The 21,763-nt window shown below is 41.7% G+C and overlaps 1 protein-coding gene across 1 annotated transcript in view; it reads right to left on the bottom strand.

Moving 5' to 3' along the window:
- The window catches only part of LOC311051132 (tumor necrosis factor receptor superfamily member 19-like), a 42,335-nt gene that overhangs the window by 14,834 nt on the left and 5,738 nt on the right, over nucleotides 1–21,763 (bottom strand). Inside the window, 4 exon segments of the mRNA XM_084065535.1 lie at nucleotides 11,842–11,875; nucleotides 11,877–11,928; nucleotides 13,150–13,165; nucleotides 13,168–13,327. Of these exon segments, the coding sequence (XP_083921661.1) occupies nucleotides 11,842–11,875; nucleotides 11,877–11,928; nucleotides 13,150–13,165; nucleotides 13,168–13,327 (262 nt within the window).

Genomic DNA, 21,763 nt, shown 5'->3' with positions numbered 1-21,763 from the left:
CTGAATTCTCTAATTGAAAGAGCATTGACTTTTAACCCTTTAAGACCTGGAACTGTGTCATTTTTAGATTTGAGCTAAAAAGCATTATTTTACACTTTGGGCTATTCAAAAATAGCAGATATACAAGCTCATAGCGCGGCACCGAGTGCCGCGCTATGAGCTTGTAGATCTGCTATTTTTGAAAAATCGTGAAAATGTGTGCAAATCTTTGAATATATATATTTTCAAAGCGAACATTTTTAACTCAAAACGTTGCCTCTGGGGGGTCCCTGGAACAAAATATTTTGATGGGGGTCCGCGGCCAAATACATATCATTTTGGGGGTCCTTGACATGAAAAAGATTGAGCACCACTGATATAGAAACATACGTTTTTCAGAATACTGTTGAGATTCAGGAGACATGTAGAATCGGCTTCAGGTCTCAATGGGTTATGGGCCAAACAGATTAAAATAATTGCCCGTTACCATTATCAGTAATCAAATATAATTTTGTTTAGCACAAAAAAAGATCAAAGTATTCATTGCACAGATCGAGATAGCCCGGTGGGTGTGGGTTTACAGAGAGCAAACAAGGTAACCTGAAATAGAAGTTTGCCTAAACTATGAAAATGTTTGACTGCTTGCCCACCATCAGAAGATAAAAAAAAAGGAATTGTGAGAAATAATCTGAATAGATAGCAAACACTATAAACAGTGTTTGCTATTTTTTCAGTGTTTTGAAAAAATATTTTTTCAATGAGACCCCTTCTATCTCTGTTTGCTTTTTGCCACATTAATCATAAATCGAACAGGGTTCAGCCTATTCACATCCAAGAGCTCTTTGTTATGCAATGTAAACATTACTTCAGTGTTGGGCAGGTTTTTTTTTTCCTTTTCATTCAAGCCAATAGGGGATAAGGGTATTTTAACATTCCATCCAAGAGGAAGAAGAAGGGTGAAAGAGCTATCCTAAACTCACAGCAGCAGCATACCACAATTCTGTTTCCACGGTCACAATGAAGAATCATTTTAATATGCATTATCAAGAAATACATGATAACTGGCGGTGGTGGACTCAAGTACTGTACTTAAGTACAATTTTGAGGTGTTTGCACTTTACTCGAGTATTTCCAATTTCCAATACTTTTACTTCTACTCCACTACATCTCAGAGGAAAATATTGTACTTTTACTCCACTACAATTATTTGAAAACTTTAGTTACTAGTTACTTTGTAGATTTTGATTGTTATTAGAAAACATACATTAACCACTTCAGCCCTATCTTTATACATTTCGGCCAATTGAAAATAGCCGATCTACAAGCTCACAATGCGTCGCATCGCGACGCATTGTGAGCTTGTAGATCTGCTATTTTCAAAAAACTTTTAAACATTGAAATGGGACATTCTGCATAATGAGTACTTTTACTTTTGGTACTTTAAATACATTTTGATGCCAATACGTTGCACTTTCACTCAAGTACATTTTGAATGCCGGACTTTTACTTGTAACAGAGTATTTCTATATTGCAGTATTGATACTTTTACTTAAGTAAAAAAATGTGAGTACTTTTCCCACCACTGATAACTGGTAATAATACCCCATTCAAAATGCACGTCTGATTTTAAAGCAGCGGGCGTGTTGACATCGTGTTTACGGCCCAATTGTGCACATAAACAACGAATGTTATGATATAACCAGAACAATATTTGCATTGGAATATCCACCCTGTCATCACACTAACCATCAGACGAGCTCATAATAAGTTAAGCCCTGATACCTGCCGAAACGTGAACCAACGCCTTTGAGACAGCGGAGAGAGGAAAGAGGCACGGCACAGGTTAATACCCCCCAACAATCATACATACAAAGATGAAAGCACTCCACCACACACTGAAAGGCTTCAGACGTCTTCCGCTACTTTGATATCTTTAATGTCTTTTAATGTCGCCTTGCTTTCACGATAAACACACTGCTGAATGCTGGTAAGAAGCCATAAAGTCATGAAAACAAAGGAATGGGTCTGAATCCTTCCTGTGGACACCGCTGTGCGTGAGGCGTCTATGATCTAGAGCGGCGGTTCTTTTTCATGTCAAGGACCCCCAAATTGACACATATTAGCACGCGGACCCCATGCCAGGGACCCCCATAAAGATTTTTACAGCTTTAGCAGTGATTTTCAACCATTTTAATTTCAAGGACCCACATGTTTGACATCCATTAGAGGCTACGGACCCCCATTTAATGGCATGTCTATCTCTGAGACCCCAATTTATATTGTAAAATCAATGTTGATTTAACTCTGAGAGTGTACAAATGGAACCAAATGGACCCGCTAGGGTCCATTTGGTTCCATTTGTACACTCTCAGATTAACTTACAGACCCATAAGGGTCCACTTGGTTCTAACTATCCCTCATTTAGCAGGGGACCCCCTAGAACCCCCTCAAGGACCACTGGTGGTCCCCGGACCACTGGTGATCTAGAGAGTGTCATAAAATGACAGGTTGTACCAGCGTATCAACCGAATATTGGTGTTAGCAGTTAAAAAGAATCAGCCATCTGTCTAGGCATTGTATAGACACACGAATACAACTACACCTGTTGTAGACCTATAGAAAACACCTCGGTTCCTGGTATACCAGCACTGGAACCGACCCAATAGCTGCTTCCAAAACAAGTTAGGCTCAGAACCACACCGTATATCCTTATTATCCTACAGGAGTAGATGCCAGGGCCAGCTTAAGAAAATGGACAAAACTAGGTTATGATGAACTGATGGACATATGGAGGAAGAGAACTTTATCAAACATTATGCGTATGTAGTTGTAATACACAGTGGTGAAAAATAACTAAGTGCATTTACTCAAGTACTGTACTTAAGTACAATTTTGAGGTAGTTGAGTATTTCTTCATCTTTCAATATGTTATACTTCTACTCCACTACATCTCAGAGGCAAATATTGTACTTTTTTTCTCCAATGCAATTATTTGTAAACTTTAGTTACTAGTTACTCTGCAGATTTAGGTTACAAAATATACTGTACATTAACCAATTAAGCTCTTCGGCTATTCGAAAATAACCTATGTGAGATGCGTTGCGAGCTTGTAGATCTGCTATAAGGTTTCTAAGAAGATTTGTGAAATGGCAAATTTTGAATACTGAGCACTTTTAAGGGCACAGAGTTTTGATTATTACATTGTCGGACTGCTAACTTTTTCTTAGGTGTAAAAAAAATCAGAGTACTTCTTCCACCGCTGGTGGTAATAGAGTCTTAACCCAGGGTTTGCGAACACGCATGTTCAGAAGAACAGCCACGGTGATCATCTTCATCTTCATCTCTCCCACACACCGTGATGTGGAGCTCCTTTATCAAGGCCCCCCTAACAGCTGCAGCAAACACTAGATAAAGGGCTGGCCCATTGAAGAGAGCTCACCTGCTGATGCTATCTGCACACCGCACTCTGCCAATAAACCACAGCCTTTGATATGGCCCTGCCTGTTGACTCTATGGAATGCCAAAGTCAAGGTACCAAAAAAAAAGGCACTTGGCAATTATTGAGAGAACTACGGTTTGTCTATTGTTTGGTTGGAGAAGCCTTTTACACGTCTAATGTAAAACCCCATTTAATAGGTTCTTGGTAAACGTTGCGGTTGTGGCTTCCTGGTTTACCAGTCAGGACTGATACGTCTTATAAGATAAGATAAGATCAATCTTTATTGATTTCCGGGGGGGGGGGATTCAGGTATCATGGAAGCAATAGCAGTAAGAGTGAGACACGGGAGAGGTATGGTTTAGAATCAAACTAAATGGTCAAACCACCAAACCAAGATTTATCATCTCTCTACTCTTACACAGTGGTGGAAAGTACTCAGATATTTTACTTAAGTAAAAGTAGCATTACCACAATATAAAAACACTCTGTTACAAGTAAAAGGCCTGTGTTCAAAATGTTACTTGAGTAAAAAGTATTGGTATCAAAATATACAAAAAATACCAAAAGTAAAAGTACTCAAATATTTGAAAATAGCAGATCTACAAGCGCACAACGCGTCGCATCCTTGTAGATCGGCTATTTTCAAATAGCCTATGTATAAAATAGAGCTAAAGTGGTTAATGTATGTTTTATAATATAATAATTTATATCCGCAAAGTAACTAGTAACTAAAGTTTTGAAATAATTGTAGTGGAGTAAAAGTACAATATTTGCCTCTGAGATGTGGAGTAAAAGTATTGAAAATTGGAAATACTCCACTAAAGTAAAGATACCTCAAAATTGTACTTAATTACAGTACTTGAGTAAATGTACTTAGTTACTATACACCGCTGCTCTCACATATACCCATCCTGTGGCTACTATATTAGCATGCAGGTTGTAGTTTACATTCGTTTGAAATTCCGGAAGAGGAATTAAAGGCCTGCTTTTCAGGATTGAAGAACAGGTCAGTACTTTTGACAAAAAAATAAAGTGAAATTATGTTTTACTCCATCTCTAACTATGAGTGTGACCATGAGTATTTTAGTCAAAAGGAGAACGTTTTGTTAATCCTTTACCCTGAAGACACTTCAATTCAAATGGGTTTTAATTATATGTATTTAGTTATTAAGTGCAGTTATTTTTACTATGAACTTTTCAAACAGCCTTTTGTAATACATGTCCCAAACAGAGACGATTACAATCAAAGAAATGCCTCTGCCAGAAAGTTTAATTACTTACAAATATGTAAAAACCCAAGGGGGCATGTTTGTGGCTAAGTATATTATACCAACCCACGCCCCTTTTTAACCCATTAACCCATTAACATTTTTAGATTTGAGCTAAAAAGCTTTTTTTTTACACTTTTGTCTATTCAAAAATAGCAGATCTACAAGCTCATAGCGCGGCACTCGGTGCCGCGCTATGAGCTTGTAGATCTGCTATTTTTGAAAATTCGTGAAAATGTGTGCAAATCTTTGAATATATATATTTTTAAAGCGAACATTTCAAAACTCAAATCTTTGCTTCTGGGGGGTCCCTGGAACAAGATATTTTGATGGGGGTCCGCGGCCAAATACATATCATTTTGGGGGTCCTTGACATGAAAAAGATTGAGCACCACTGATATAGAAACATACGTTTTTCAGAAAACTGATTTAGGAGACATGTAGAATCGGCTTCAGGTCTCAATGGGTTAAATGTGGCAACAAAAATATGACCATGTGGTTTGCGTTCGCATGCTGGATACTTAATTAAGACGTTGGTGGGGAGGCATTCGGAAATACTATGGTAAGACCATCACCGCTCCAGGCCTGTCTTCACTGACATGGGATCCACTTTGGTTTTGATGGCATCATTTCTTTTAAAGACTGAATACTTGGCTTGTGTTGCCTCGTAGGCACTTCACTCTGTTAAGATACTTTGCTAAGTTCTGTGGTTGGTAGAGTAGAGGCAGTGGTGGAAAAGGTACACTCAAATGTTTTACTTAAGTAAAGGTATCGATACTGCAATGTAGAAGTACAAGACCTAAAAGTCCGGAATTAACAATTTACTTGAGTAAAAGTACAAAAGTGTTGGTATCAAAATGTATTTAAGTACCAAAAGTAAAAGTACTAAAAGGTTTGAAAATAGCAGATCTACAAGCTCACAACGTGTCGCGATGCGACGCGTTGTGAGCTTGTAGATCGGCTATTTTCAAATAGCCTGGGTATAAAATAAGGCTAAAGTCGTTAATGTATGTTTTATAATGTAATAATTTATCTGCAAAGTAACTAGTAACTAAGTTTTCAAATAATTGTAGTGGAGTAAAAGTACAATATTTGCCTCCGAGATGTAGTGGGGTAGAAGTAAAAGTATAGACAATTTGAAATACTCCAGTAAAGTAAAAGTACCTCAAAATTGTACTTAATTACAGTACTTGAGTAAATGTACTTAGTTACTTTACACCACTGCTCATAGGCACTTCACTCACTTAAAGATAAGTTGCTAAGTTCTGCGGTTGTTAGAGTAGAGGCCATGAATGAGCCTTTGAACTAGGTAGTCAACTCGGTAAACAGATGAGAGGCTGGGATTAAGTTAAGTAATGTCAGAACCTCAGGGTTATCACTGGGGTCAGAGGTTTGATGGATCATAAGTTAGCCCTATAGCCTACAGTAGCATGTCAAAATATAAAAGGTCTGTGTGGTACACTGGTATATTTCAAGAGCCTGGAGTTTGCCTGCAAAAACATATGCAACATAATGCATCAGTCCTTCAAAACAAGAACGTATTTTCGTTTTCAAACTCCTGCCTCAAACCGTGGAAGATGAATAATATTTGTGTGGCTGGCCACCAAAGTAAACAGAATCTAAGTGTCTTCTTGGTTAGTCAGAAACCAGCTGGAAACAACGACTATTGTATTCAATATATTACCACACCAACAGATGAAACTCCCAGCTGAAAACTGGTGTATCTGGTGTATTATTATCTGTTTGGTAATAATAAAGGGTATTCATGCACGTGTGTGTGTGTGTGTGTGTGTGTGTGTGTGTGTGTGTGTGTGTGTGTGTGTGTGTGTGTGTGTGTTTGTATTACTATACTTGCGAGGACCAAGTATAGTAGAATTTGAAGAAATATACATTGTGAGGACCGTTTTCCTGGTCCTCACAAGACAAATGGTTGTTTTATAGTTAAAAAACAAAGAGTTAAACATGATTTATACTTCGTTGCACGCCAGTGTCAAGCACCGAAAAATAGCCGATCTATAAGCTCACAACGCGTCGCAGCGCGACGCGTTGTGAGCTTATAGATCTGCTGTTTTTCGGCTTTAGGCTTATGGTTAAAAATGGCAAAATATATATATTTTTTAAATGGCATTCATAAAATGGCTGTCCTAAAGCGTTGATGTCCTCACAAGTATAGTAATACAAACGTGTGTGTGTGTGTGTGTGTGTGTGTGTGTGTGTGTGTGCGTGCGTGCGTGCGCGCGTGTTGTGCATGTGTTGTGCGTGTGTGCTCTATCCAATCCAGAGCCATCTTTTTGGGGATCTGCCGTGACAGTGAAGAACTCCAGCAGATGAAACGCATTAAAGAGTCTGAGGGAATCCATAAAACACAGTCTCATTTCTACCAGAGAGTCCATAAACTGGCTGGGGGGGGGGGGGGGGAACAGAGGGAGAGGGAGGGAGGGTGTGGAAGCCAGAGGGGAGGGGAGGGGGGTAGGGGGGTATGAAGATTTACAGTCGCCTTCCACCGACAGTGGCTGGGCTGGCCTCCCCTGCACAGCTGCACCATGGCCTGGGGGCCCCAGTGTGGCCCTTATTAGAATGATCTGCCCTTTAAGTTTTCACCACCCCTCGGCAAGATAACACTGGAGGGGAGGAGGGGGAGCGAGACGTTCAAACATTTTGGAAGCGCTCCACACTGAGACTCTCAGTCTGTCTGTGGGATCTAACTACCAGCTATGTGCTGGGATACAATGGGGCCCATTTTGTTAACAAAGTCCCCCCCCCGTCCCCCCCTGGTATCAAAACGAGAAGTCAGACAGACGGACAGACGGACGGGTAGATGGAAGGAGCTTGTGTGTGTCCTGGCGGCTGTGCTCGTTGCACACACACAGTTATGTAAAAAGAAAAAAAATCTATTAACCCATTAAGACCGGGAACGCATCTCTGTGTCATTTTTAGATGTCTTTGGCTATTCAAAAATAGCGGATCTACAAGCTCGTAGCACGGCACCGAGTGCCGCGCTACGAGCTTGTAGATCTGCTATTTTTGAGGGAAAAAAACGTGAAAATGTGTGCAAATCTTTGAATATATATATATATTTTTACGTTGCTATAATCAGTGGTTCTCAAACTTTTTCATGTCAAGGACCCCCTGATATGTATTTGGCCACGGACCCCCATCTCAAAATGTTGTTCCAGGGCCCCCCCCCCGCCCCAGAAGAAGACCACCAGAGTTGATTTGAGTTAAAAATGTTCGCTTAAAAAAATATATATATTCAAAGATTTGCAAAAAAAAGCACGATAAAAAAAAAAATAGCAGATCTACAAGCTCATAGCGCAGCACTCGGTGCCGCGCTATGAGCTTGTTGATCTGCTGTTTTTGAATAGCCCAAAAAAGTCTAAAGTGACACAGATGCGGTCCCGGAGTGAATGGGTTAACCAAAGCTAGACGGTGAAAAAGAGACAGCAGGGCAGAAGGGTTAAGCTGCTAAAACGACCGTGTAATGGTCGCCTGCGTTCACAGACCCGGTCCTCCTGACCCAATCAAGGTTCACTATGGGAAGGATATGAGCAACGGCTTGTTCAATATCTGTCACAATCCTATGTTAAAACTACACTAATATCACTGTGGAGATATTAGTCTGGAATCTCTGTTTGGAACCTGTATTTCCAAGGGGCTGATTTAAAAAAAAAATATGCCTCTGGTGATAAACCCTGTATTTGCATACTGGGCCCTGATTGGTGCCCCACAACTTATAGGGGACAGCGGAATCCAATCACAACCGAGCGGGGCCAGAGCACTGGGCAGATTCGTCTGGTTTCTAGGCTAGGACCGCGCCGCGGCCCCCGGTTCAATGCCAAAAAAAAACACTGTTAAAGGGATAGTTCACCCCCCAAAAATATTTTTTTTCTATCGATTAGTCACCCCATGGAGACTTGAATTATTTTTTTTTGTTTTTTGTCTCATTCCTAAGCCAATAACTTTAAATTGTTTATCATATTATTATTATTCAATATTTGTATGACAATTAATCGCCAAGTAAAATGTCATTATCGAGACAGCCCTCATCTCGGAGCCGTCTTCATTGGTCTAGCACAGTGGTTTTCAACCAGTGGTCCGGGGACCACCAGTGGTCCTAGCGGGGGTACCAGGGGGTCCCCAGCAAAAGTAGTTAACACAGCGTCACAATCATTTTAACCACTTAGTTTTGGCTATTCAAAAATAGCAGATATACAAGCTCCCGCGCTATGAGCTTATAGATCTGCTATTTTTGAAAAACCTTGAAAAAGTGTGCAAATCTTTGAATATTGATATTTTTTTAAAGCAAAAATTAACTGATATCTTTGCTTCTGGGGGTCCCTGGCACAAAACGTTTTCAAATGGTGGTCCGCGGCCAAATGTATATCAATTTAGGGGTCCTTGGCATGAAAAAGGTTGAAAACCACTGGTCTAGCAGATGGCTGCTGGAACCTGCAGCCACGGTGGCTCTACTGGCTCTCAGACACACAGCGCTGCCAAAGCAGAAACAGCTGTTCTCCTCCACAGTCATCAGGAAGTCACACTCAATTACCCAAGGTATAAGTTCACTGGGACCCGTTCGCTTTATACTGGAGTCTCAGAATCATGAGGTTATACTTAAGTGCTTGTAATGGGCGGAAAAAAAAGGAGGAAGGTAATTGGATGTGTGGCCTACTGGAATTCAATCCCTGCTTTGTGAACATACTGTAACAATGTAACCCCCCACCTCTGAGCTTAATAGGTCTCATTAAAAGGACGGTGGTAAATTGTACTTGAGATGGTTGCTTACTTTAACAGTGCAGTTACTGTAACTGTACAGTAAGGTTAAGACAGCACAATCATTTTTTTGGAAGGATCGTTCAATTACTCAAACGGTGGTTCAGATGTCTCACTAATGATGTAATGCCTTAAAACCAACATTCAACACATTAGTAGGTTATTCAATTGGCGTTGAAGTTTCCACTCTCTCGTTAAAACCTATAACAATGCAACAATATTTTTTTGTGGCGCTGTTTAAAATATCATGTCCTTGAGACATCAATGGAACAATTTAATGAAGGAAATTCCCTCGTTCAGCCAGAATGGAGTGATGATAGCTGGCAACATGGACCCAGGCCTTGGCAAGGCGCGCTATTATGCTAGCCGTATCCATTTCTACTTTTAACTGTTCTGCTTATAAAAACCAAGCATTTCTTTGGACATAACGCACAGTTGGCTCGCTCAATAAGACTTTGTGAATGAACTGAAGTTTTTTCTCCACCCATTAGGTGAAGGCTATGGTTCTGATTAATCCAAGGGCCTTGTGCTGGCATGTTTTATATGGAGGTATGTGCTTTGTTGTGGCATTAATACTGGCTGACTGGTTTAGCATGGAACTTTGGTTGTGGCTGCGTTTGGACTTGGGAGTTCATTATACTGTGCCAGGTTGTTTGCTTTCAGGCCATTGTGTGCAGTGCATGTGCCTTTATTCCCATCACAGGTGAGGTCGAGGACCACAAAGCCAAAGAGCGGTTTAACCACATGTGCAATGAAACATAAAAGAATGATTTCAAAGTTCACCTCCTCCTCCCCATCAAAACAACATGTTGGGGGTCGTTGGTACCAGAGTCGTGCAGAGGGATTTGGAGAGGCAGGGGCTGGAATTTCAAAAGGGCACCTATAGGCTCTATTCACAGCAGCCATATTATGAAGACATTCACAGGTGTTACCAATGATACTAATGAAGGCTCTGTTCCATTTAGTCTAGCACAGTGGTTTCCACGACCCGCATAACTCTGAGAGTGTACAAATGGAACCAAATGGACCCTTACGGGTCCATTTGGTTCCATTTGTACACTCTCAGAATTACACACCTGTAAGGGGCCATTTGGAAGCCCATGGACCCCAACTGTAGACCCACTGGTGTTTCCAGTGGGCCAACATGCACAATATTAGCACCCCGACTCTGTTTGACCATAATGGAACAGAGCCTTCATTAGTATCATTGGTAACACCTGTGAATGTCTTCATAGTATGGCTGCTGTGAATAGAGCCTATTGCTGGCGCCGGCCGGATGATGTCTTTTTTTTTACATTTCTACCCAGATTTAGAGGAATATCTCATTTTAAATTAACTCTATGAATCGAGGGTTATACTGAAAAAATAACTCCACAAACATGAACAATATTCACTCAAAAGTTAATGTCACTGATGATCTATATGAGCAATTCAGCATATTACTCTACTCAACAGTGGAACACAACCTTCTTGCCCTGATCACATTGACAAAAAAAAACAATCTTTGCCAGAACAGCCACAGCAACCACCCAGCCTGCCCTAACAATCCAGTATAGCCTTAAATTACTGGTTAACAAAGTCAAATGAGCGGTTTCAATTATTAAGTATTTAAGTAGCCTTAGATAAAGACTCTCGTAGATGTATTTTATCGATTTTGAAATCCTTTATCTCTACGAGAGTCTTATCTACCACCCCCCCCCCCCCCCCTCAAGCCCCCTTTCATGTCTATGTGTGCACGTGCATGGTTGGTGCAAGTTAGTACATTGTTTGTCATATGGCACACTGTATCATAGATCTGTGTGTGAAGTTCATTTGTTTAACCCATTGGGACCTGAAGCCGATTCTACATGTCTCCTAAATCTCAACAGTTTTCTGAAAAAAGTATGTTTCTATATCAGTGGTGCTCAATCTTTTTCATGTCAAGGACCCCCAAAATTATATGTATTTGGCCGCGGACCCCCATCAAAATATTTTGTTCCAGGGACCCCCCAGAAGCAAAGATTTGAGTTAAAAATGTTCACTTAAAAAATATATATATTCAAAGATTTGCACACATTTTCAAAAAAAATCAAAATAGCAGATCTACAAGCTCATAGCGCGGCACTCGGTGCCGCGCTATGAGCTTGTATATCTGCTATTTTTGAATAGCCCAAAGTGTAAAATAATGCTTTTTAGCTCAAATCTAAAAATGACAGTTCCAGGTCTTAATGGGTTAAAATATGAAACCTAAATCCTAGTAATAACATTTGACCTTTAACAGAAAAGTAGTTACGACTGTTTGACCGTAATGGCGTATAATCATTTATTCTCGTATTCACGACAACCTTTACTGGCTGTCTCACTAGTGTTGGTCAATGGGTAGGAGAAGGAAAACGTGCTCACAGTGCGGTTCATAGGGAGGTGGAGGGTCCCCACAACGGTATACACTCCATGTCTTGGAAACCACTCAGCTTTGTCTTCCTGTAATATCTGTTAAAGAAGCACATAGTGACATTTCATGAGCCAATACGATCGTTGTGCATACTTGAGTCTTTCAAGTGTGAATAGTTTTACATGACTATTACCATTGTGTAAGTACATGTGCACAGTTGCAGTACTGTGAAGTTAAAAGCTGGTGTGTAAACAGCAGAAGCAAATCTCTCTTAACTATTCAAATGTTTTAATACAAATTACATTTCTATTCTGGGAGATTCTGTTCTATTCCTCCATATTAAATACAAACTTTACAGTCTCAGACTTAACCACTTAAAAGGGTGGTATACCCCTTTAAGCGGTTAAGTCTGAGAGTGTAATATTTAATTATTTTCAACATTAAACTATATCATTAATATACATGAGTGGCATTCTGCTTTAAACCCCCTTTTTAAAAAATAAGCCGATCTGCAAGCTGGGCTATTTTTGCTATTCCTATAATTTGCTATTATACGACGTGCCACAACGCGACGCGTTCTGAGCTTGTAGATCGGCTATTTTTGGCAAAGAGATTTGGTGGAGAGGGAAAAAATAGGGAAAGGTGCACAACAGTGTAACTCAGGTCTGTTTTACCAAGCACAGTGGTGTAAAGTAACTAAGCACATTTACTCAAGTACTGTACTTAAGTAACAATTTGAGGTATTTGTACTTTTACTTGAGTATTTCCAATACTTTTACTTCTACTCCACTACATCTGAGAGGCAAATATTGTACTTTTACTCCACTACAATTACTTGAAAACTGTAGTTACTAGTTACTTTGTAGATTTTGATTATTATTAATTACAAAACATACATTACCCACTTCAGGCCCCTACATTCTACATTGCAGTATCGATACTTTTACTCAAGTAAAAAAAAATAATAATCAGCACTTTTTTTCCACACTGACCAAAAGCATAATTGGGGAATTAGTGGTTATAATAACATTGTGTTTGTGGTATATATCCCATTGATACCTGGAACGCATCTGTGTCACTTTAGATGTCTTTGGGCTATTCAAAAATAGCCAGATCTACAAAGCTCATAGCGCGGCACCGAGTGCCGCGCTATGAGCTTGTAGATCTGCTATTTTTGAAAAATCGTGAAAATTATTTTTTATGTTTTTTTTTTCGAAAAACTATTAGGATTTAGATTTGTTTTAGAAGTGGCCTCAGGTCTTAATGGCTTAAAATATATATATATAAGTGATCACTTTGTCCTCTCTCTCCTCTCTCACCCGGGCAGGCAGTCGCACACACGGCGTTGCTGGTGGTGGAGCAGTTGGCCTTCTGGAAGCGGTTGATGGCGCCGCAGTCCAGGCAGGGCTTGCACTTCTGCAGGCTCCGGTCCTCTTTGAAGCGGCTGCTCCGGCAGGCCGCGCACCGGGCATCCTCTCCGTAACCGAAGCCACATTCCTGCACAGGGGGATTAAAACAAGAGACCAAAAAAATACCCCCGGGGAGGGTGGGTTAAGAGGTGGGGTTCTGTGATGGTTTGGGGGGTGGGGTGGGGTGGGTGTGATGTGGGTGCAGCTTGATGAAAAGCGGGGGGGGGGGGGGGGGGGGGGGGGGCTGCCAGGGGTTTTGGATTAACCCATTGAATCCGGAGCGCGTGTCTTGTCGTTTTTAGATTTTCTTTGGCTATTCCAAAAAATTGCAGATCTACAAGCTCATAGCGCGGCACCGAGTGCCGCGCTATGAGCTTGTGGATCTGCAATTTTTTGAAAAATCTTGAAAATGTGTGAAAATCTTTGAATATATATATATATTTTTTTTAAAGCGAACATTTTTAACTCAAATCTTTGCTCCTGGGGGGATTCTACAAATGTCTTCTGAATCCTTTTTGAAAAAACTTACGTTGCTATAATCAGTGCTTCTCAAACTTTTTTCATGTCAAGGACCCAACCAAAATGATATGTATTTGGCCGCGGACCCCCATCTCAAAATATGTTGTTCCAGGGACCCCCCAGAAGCAAAGATTTGAGTTACAAATGTTCGCTTTAAGAAATATATACTCAAAGATTTTCACGATTTTTCAAAAAAATAGCAGATCTACAAGCGCTACGATCTTGTAGATCTGCTATTTTTTTTTGAATAGCCCAACAAAAATCTTAAAATGACGCAGAAGCGTTCCCGGTCTCAATGGGTTAGAGAATGATCTTGGCTCGCGGGATCGGAAAAAGGGGGAAACAATAGCTCGACTCTTTGGAGAGTCTATTTTACACTGGCAATAATCTCCCTGACTCTCTGTGGCATGAATGAGTGGCCTTCCGCTGCACGGTCCAGAATGGCCCGTGATTTGAATGATAAAGGCCCGGGGGACACCCACTGTTGTATTATTGCGAGTTTATTGCAGAGTTGTTTTTTTGTCTCCCCCTTCTCCCTGGAGCAGACTCAGCAAGTGTCCCTGTTGATTGAGAGGCCAGTGTGTGCAAAGGCATGCACTTATTCCAGCCGTGTGTGTGTGTGTGTGTGTGTGTGTGTGTGTGTGTGTGTGTGTGTGTGTGTGTGTGTGTGTGTGTGTGTGTGTGTGTGTGTGTGTGTGTGTGTGTGTGTGTGTGTGTGTGTGTGTGTGTGTGTGTGTGTGTGTGTGTGTGTGTGTGTGTGTGTGTGTGTGTGTGTGTGTGTGTGTGAGAGAGTACGCCCGAGGATTATCCAGAAGTATACAGGGCACAGAATGAGATGAATACCCATGCCTCCTTCGCTCCCTACAATGGGAAGTGCACTTAAAAAGCACAGCTTCCTATTACTGTGTGACTGATCTAATGCTAAACCTGCTTTTGTCAGGAGTTTGGCCTCTTTTACCAAATTTAAAGTCTGTATTCTGTGACGTTGTTGAGAAAGTAAAATAAAGTGCCGGTTTTCAATCATGCAAAATTATAGTTTTGGCATACACCAAAAAGGATTTTAGAAGCCATACACCATGTAATACGTAAGTATAAAATAGTGTATGAGTTTCCATACTATGAGATTTGGACTGGAGACTATGCATCATCTTTATTATTAGTAATGGTTTGCCTTAAAGAAACAAATCGCTCACACACACACAACGCAGTACAAAAAGCTATTGGTTTCCACAGGAACAGGAAATTAATGGAATGAATCCGCTATATGTTTCTACACACACAAAAAATCATCTCATTGAAAGTCTTCCCTCGCACAAGTCTCCACACTGGAATTCAGCAGATCATTTAATTTTCATCCCTCTAACAATGTGTCGAGTGTGGACACTATATGCCACAGCAGTGGTTCTCAAAGTGGGGTCCGGGGACCCCCAGGGGTCCTTGGGGGAGGGCGTACCAGGGGGTCCCCAGCAAAATGAGTTAATATGGCGACACAATCATTATATTTTATACTTTGGCTAATCAAAAATAGCATATATACAAGCTCATAGCGCGGCACCGAGTGCCGCGCTATGAGCTTGTAGATCTGCTATTTTTGAAAAATTCCCTGGTACAAAATATTTCTGAGATGGGGGAGGGGGTCCGCAGCCAAATACATATCATTTTCGGGGGTCCTTGACATGAAAAAGTTTGAGAACCACTGTGCTACAGTATATTATTATATATATTATTACATCTAGTTTTTCCTCCTGTCCTCTCACAGTCCCACGTTGGTCAAAATGGTGGAGGCCCATTGACCTTGATGACCACCAAACAGGAACGCGGGAACATGTTGCATTCCAGCAGATCATATCATTGTATAATACCACTCTAAGTATAAAAAAAAAGGACCCAGTGGGGAATGACATCATTCATTGTATCGGCTCTCTCTACATGCAGCTGCCCCCTCCCATCGTCCCCCCCCACTGTGTTCACCCACACTGCTACCGCCACCGCATTCCCCAGCCAGGAGGATGGTGGGCAGCAGCGGGGGGCTCATATATCATTAAAGTGAAGGTCAGCTTCAAACAGGGGCGCTTCTCTCTTCGCCCGTGTCCCATTTCACTGCCTGGGCATGCAGTCATGCCGGAATGTGGGCACAAGGCTTCTGAAGAGTGCGTGTGCGTGTGCGTGTGTGTGTGTGTTTGTATTACTATACTAACGAGGATCAAGTATAGTAGAATTTGAAGAAATATACATGGTGAGGACCGTTTTCCTGGTCCTCACAAGACATATGGTTGTTTTATAGTTAAAAAAAACATTTTTTTAGGGATACGTTTACAATTAGAAAAACATTCAGGTTAGGATTAGACATTTAGGTGTCTTAGAGGTTAGCTTTAGGGATTGGAATTAGAGCTCAACGTGATTTATACTTAGTTGCGCGCCAGTGTCATGCACCGAAAAATAGCCGATCTATAAGCCCACAACGCGTCGCAGCGCGACGCGTTGTGGGCTTGTAGATCTGCTGTTTTTCGGCTTTAGGCTTACGGTTAAAAATGGCAATTATTATTATTATTTAAATGGCATTCATAACACGGCTGTCCTAAAGTGTTGATGTCCTCACAAGTATAGTAATACAAACATGTGTGTGTGTGTGTGTGTGGTTGTTAGATCTGGGGTAAGCAGGCTGGCAAGGGGGAGGAAAAAAGGACGGAGGGAGGGAGGGAGGGGGAAGAGATGTGATTGCGTGACGGTATACCGTATAGAGTCGGGGTAGAACATGAGGAATTCAGTCCTTCCAGCCAAACACATCTGAGCCTGACATTGAACCCTGGGCCAGGCCAGGCCTGGCCGGAGGTGAACTAACTAGCTTAAAGGGTTGGTCGACCGACCGCCGCAGCTGTTGTTATGAACCCACAGCTCTGCCATATAAGGCTCTGCTCTCTGGCGGGACAGGGAGAGAGGGCAGGGCAGCGGAACAGTAGAGGTTGGGGGGGGGGGGGGGGGGGGGGTAACGAGAAAGTGGAGGTATAGATGTTGAGAGACTAAGGGGGGGGGGCAGAAGAAAGAAGCCTTTGCTGCCCAAAGTTTCAAGCTCATGACCTTGTCTTCCTGTGGAGATAATGAGGGCCAGAAGCCAAGGCAGCACGGCAGAGGAGATAGGTTGGCACTGCAGCCAGCGGTGTAAAGTAACTAAGTACAGTACATTTACTTAAGTACTGTACTTGTGCACACTTTTGAGGTATTTGTACTTTATTTGAGTATTTCCATTTTCCAATACTTTTACTTCTACCCCACTACATCTCAGAGGCAAATATTATACTTTTACTCCACTACAATTATTTGAAAACGTTAGTTACAAGTTACTTTTCAGACATTAATTATTACATTATAAAACATACATTAACCACTTTAGCCTTATTTTATACATAGGCTATTTGAAAATAGCCGTTCTAGCTTGTAGAACGGCTATTTTCAAAAATGTTTGTAACATTTTTGTGAGCTTGTAGATCGGCTATTTTCAAAAATGTTTGTAAAACCTGGTCCCTGTATGAGGGCTGCAGGGGGCCAACCGCCATGGTAGAGAGATGCATAGTTAACTCTTTACTCGTCAGATTCTGCTAAGGCGCAGCCTGCTACTGACGAGTCTGACGCGGTTTGTGTTTTCAGTGGTTTGCCACCAGATGGCGCTGTTCGCTACCCTATGAATGATGCTTTCACTGCCAGATGACAGACTCCGGAATTGACATCATTTAAAAAAAAAAGAAAAACGCTTTTATACTTCCTGTCAATTCGTTGGGAATTGGGAAAATGGCTTTATCTCCGTTTCTGCCTCTTTACGGCAACAACAAGCCACATTCAACAGGCCACAGCTATGCAACGGATTACCACGACCGGATTATATATTTTTTTCCTATACTACCAGACCCCCGTGCGTGTAATGAGGCGATCGCCGCGAGGACGGTGTTCACGGAAGATATTGCATGCTTTTTCAAAGGTCAGTAAAAATCGCTCGCTTTCGCTGGCAGTAGCGTCCCACTATTACACTATTACTCTGGCATTTAAAGAGTTAATCATGTATGTACGTGTACCTCGTAATTTGAGTAATTGTTCCATCGTATTGTCTACGAGCTTACAGCATTTAACCGTCTATCTCTACAGCAGGGTGCTTGGGTTCAGACTGGATGGGATTCTTTGACTTTATGAATCCAGAGGATGAAGTAATGGAGGGGCCCATGGAGAATCCATCTCCGCTATAAGCCCCAGTGTTGGCTTCAGCCTCTGCCCATGTGGCACCACATGGCAGGAATCAGGGGCTGTTGCCACGTACGCACACACAGCAGGGCAGGGCAACCGAGCTAACTTCTTTCTCCCCCTCCCTCCCTCCGCTCTATGCAGGCACAGCACAGGCACCATCTCTGGAGTGATCTCTTTGTTCGCCGGCAACAAAGCCCGACAGAAGGGCTGACACCCTAACCTGATTGAGTGTGGCAGCTTGAAAGTGAGAAAAGATCTCTAGTGATTTGAGATGAAATGGTTAAATAAATAAAAAGCAAAATTCAATAAAAGAAGAACCTGGCAAACTGTATAGCCTTTAAGAACTATTTCCAAAATGGCGATCTGTCCCATAAGACAGACAACCATGAGAACATACAGTATTTTAACCCATTAGGACCGGCAGGAACGCGTCTGTGTCATTTCAAGATTTCTTTGGGCTATTCAAAAAATTGCAGATCTACAAGCTCATAGAGCGGCACCGAGTGTCGCGCTATGAGCTTGTAGATCTGCACTTTTTTGGGGTCTGCTTGGAGTCACGTTTGTATCAACCGGTAGTCATACGTATATTCAGGACTCACTTCATCAGCGTGTTTTTTTAGCCAATTAGCCAATCAGTTACAGTGTTGTTGACCGACTCACTGATAGACCTTGATGAAAACTAAGTTGAAAAGGCCCATGTGTTTTAAAATCTCCCTTCCCCTCCCTCCTCCTATCTTCTACCTATCTGGTGTGTGTGTGTGTGTGTGTGTGGGGGGGGGGGGAGAATGCCAAGCAAAACAGCGGGCAGAGAGGGGAGGCATGGCTGGGAGCTGAAGCATGTTCAGACGGGGAGATGTTTCAGAGATTAAGAGAGGGAATCACACGACTCTCTCCAGGGGAGGCCAGTCATCTGATCTGCTTATGAAATGGTGCGGAAAACAATGCAAGGTTGTTAAAGGCGGCGTGCCCTTCTAGCCATGCTGCTGCAGACACACACTTTCTCTGCATTAAGACACGCACGCACGCACGCACACACACACACACACAAATCAAACGCAACACACACAAGAAAAAACATTCTCGGACTGGCTTGCGTCTTTACCTAGAATATCTTTCTTATACACAGATATTAGACAGTCTACAGTACTGTCATTCAGTGGTGTAAAGTAACTAAGTACAGTACATGTACTCAAGTACTGTACTTAAGTAAAATGTTGAGGTATTTTTACTTTATTGGAGTATTTCCAGTGTTCAGTAGTTTTACTTCTACTCCACTACATCTCAGAGGCAAATATTGTGCATTTACTCCACTACAATTATTTGAAAACTAGTTACTAGTTACTTTGTAGATTTTGATCATTACAACACATAGCCTACATTACCCACTTCAGCCCTAGCCTATATACATTTTGGCCATTTGAAAATAGCCGATCTACAAGCTCACAATGCGTCGCATCGCGACGCATTGTGAGCTTGTAGATCGGCTATTTTCAAAATATTTTTATACATTTGAAATATTTCTACTTTTGGTACTTTGAGTACATTTTTATACCAAATACTTTTGTACTTTTACTCAAGTAAATGTTGTCATTGTCTGTATACTGTACCGTGGCTTTGACCCGTGTAGTGCTTAATAATTGGTTGCTTATAAAGTCGGTGATTGACAAACTTAAGCTTGTTTGACTTTTGCACTTATTTTGAGTCATTGAGAATGAGCGCTGAATGGCTAGATGTAAAAGCTCTCTTTCACCGTTTCTCTCTCTCTCTTGCTCTCTCTCTCTCTCTCTCCCTCTAACTATCCATCCATCTGCCGACATACTCTGTCTTTCGCCTTCCAATGCAAGCCAGCAGTCCTCGGCCCCACAAGGGTGACCATGGGAAAAGCTACACTCTTTTCAGTGCTGTCGACACATCAAAGAGATCTTGCCTCTTTGCCAGGAGCCAACGTTACCATCGAGCACTGGAACGCAGTCACCACCACACAGTAAAATCCTCGGTGTTAAGTGTATTAATCTTTACACTCTCAAGAGTCATATTAACACTGAGGATTTTACTGTGCAAACTCTTACTGCTCCATTTGTTGATGCAAAGCCAATGGAGATCAACTCGCCACACTAGATAGCAAGAACCAAACAAAATAAAATACAAAGAGAAAGACAGATAGATTGTTATGAATGACGTTCCCTCTGCGTGGGTGGTTCTTTTAGCTTCAGTCAGTGTAGAGGAGCTAATTGATGTTTGTCAGCCTGTCTTTAATACAGAACGACACACACACACACACATGCACACGCACACGCGCGCGCACACACACACACACACACAACACACACACACACACACACACACACACACACACACACACACACACACACACACACACACACACACACACACACACACACACACACACACACACACACACACACACAGCGGCAGACTTCCAGAGCAAACTGGGGCACATTCCTTTGGGATCTCTATGGCAGCCGCAACAGAGGAACGCCGAAAGTCTGCTTCCCCTCTCAACTACCATGGCACACTCTGGCCCTCTATGAGTGGTGCTACTGGTCTATACAAAGACTGCAAAGATTATTTATTGTAATTCTTTTTGATGCATTTCTGTAAATGCAGTACACTGCTTACATGCAAATGTGTGCAAAATCATATTAATACTAATTCTAATATTAACATTAATTTCTCTGATGGTTTATTTTTAGCACTTTGAAAAGGATACAAGCTGTAAGTGAATAATATACAATAAAATGTTCATGTTTTGGGATATATTCAGGTTTGCAGGCAATTAATGGTTTCCTCCTATGTCAAACTTGTAGGCAACACACACACACACACACACACACACACACACACACACACACACACACACACACACACACACACACACACACACACACACACACACACACACACACACACACACACACACACACACACACACACACACACACACACAATTCTATATCCAGAGCATTTTACAATGTGCATTACCTTCACCCATTCACACACACATTCACACAGTGATGGATGGCGGAGGACACCATGCAAGGCAGCAACCTGCTCATCAGGAGCAGTTAGGGGTTCAATGTCTTGCTCAAGGACACTTCGACACTAACCCAGAGGGCGCCCCTCTAACTCCCCCTTAGCCACTGTTAAATACCCGTTGAATAACTCTATATTCTGATCGTAACCGTTGCTATGGAACAGGGGTCTTCAGGGGTCCCGGACGCTGTGAGAGTTGGTGTAGAGGGGAAAAAGAGCAGACCAAGTACAGAGCCAACGGTCAAGTTGACTAAATATTGATGGTTTAAAAGGTAACTATCTGAAAATACACATTAGCATGAATCCAACTATCTTTGAAAAAGTGTAATCTGAAACACAGTTTTATACAATAGGTAGTGGGGGTCCCTGCTTCATCTCTCTCTCAGCTAAGGGGTCCTTCGGCTGAAAAGCGTTGAAGACCCCTGCTATAGAATGTTGAGTAACTGGGTACCAATACCAATACCAATTTGATCTAATCAGGATAAAGGATAAGTCAAATTTGAAGTGATGAAACAAAACGATCAGACTAAATTGGAACAAGAACACTGCAAAGTTTAAGCTGATACATTATCTTTGGAGGTTCTCTAATGTATTGTAATGTATTTTCTGTCTACTAAAGGGCTGTTACTAAAGAGTGCTACTTAACAAACACCCTATAGCAATGGCTACTATCAGAACTCAGAAGATATCACATCACTAACACCCCGTTTAACATTCT

This window comes from Gymnoscopelus microlampas (assembly GCF_963454915.1).
Source record: "Gymnoscopelus microlampas genome assembly, chromosome: 8".
Classification (NCBI taxonomy): Eukaryota; Metazoa; Chordata; class Actinopteri; order Myctophiformes; family Myctophidae; genus Gymnoscopelus; species Gymnoscopelus microlampas.
Note: the sequence above shows the minus strand (reverse complement) of the source record. Positions and strands in the feature narration are given on the sequence as shown.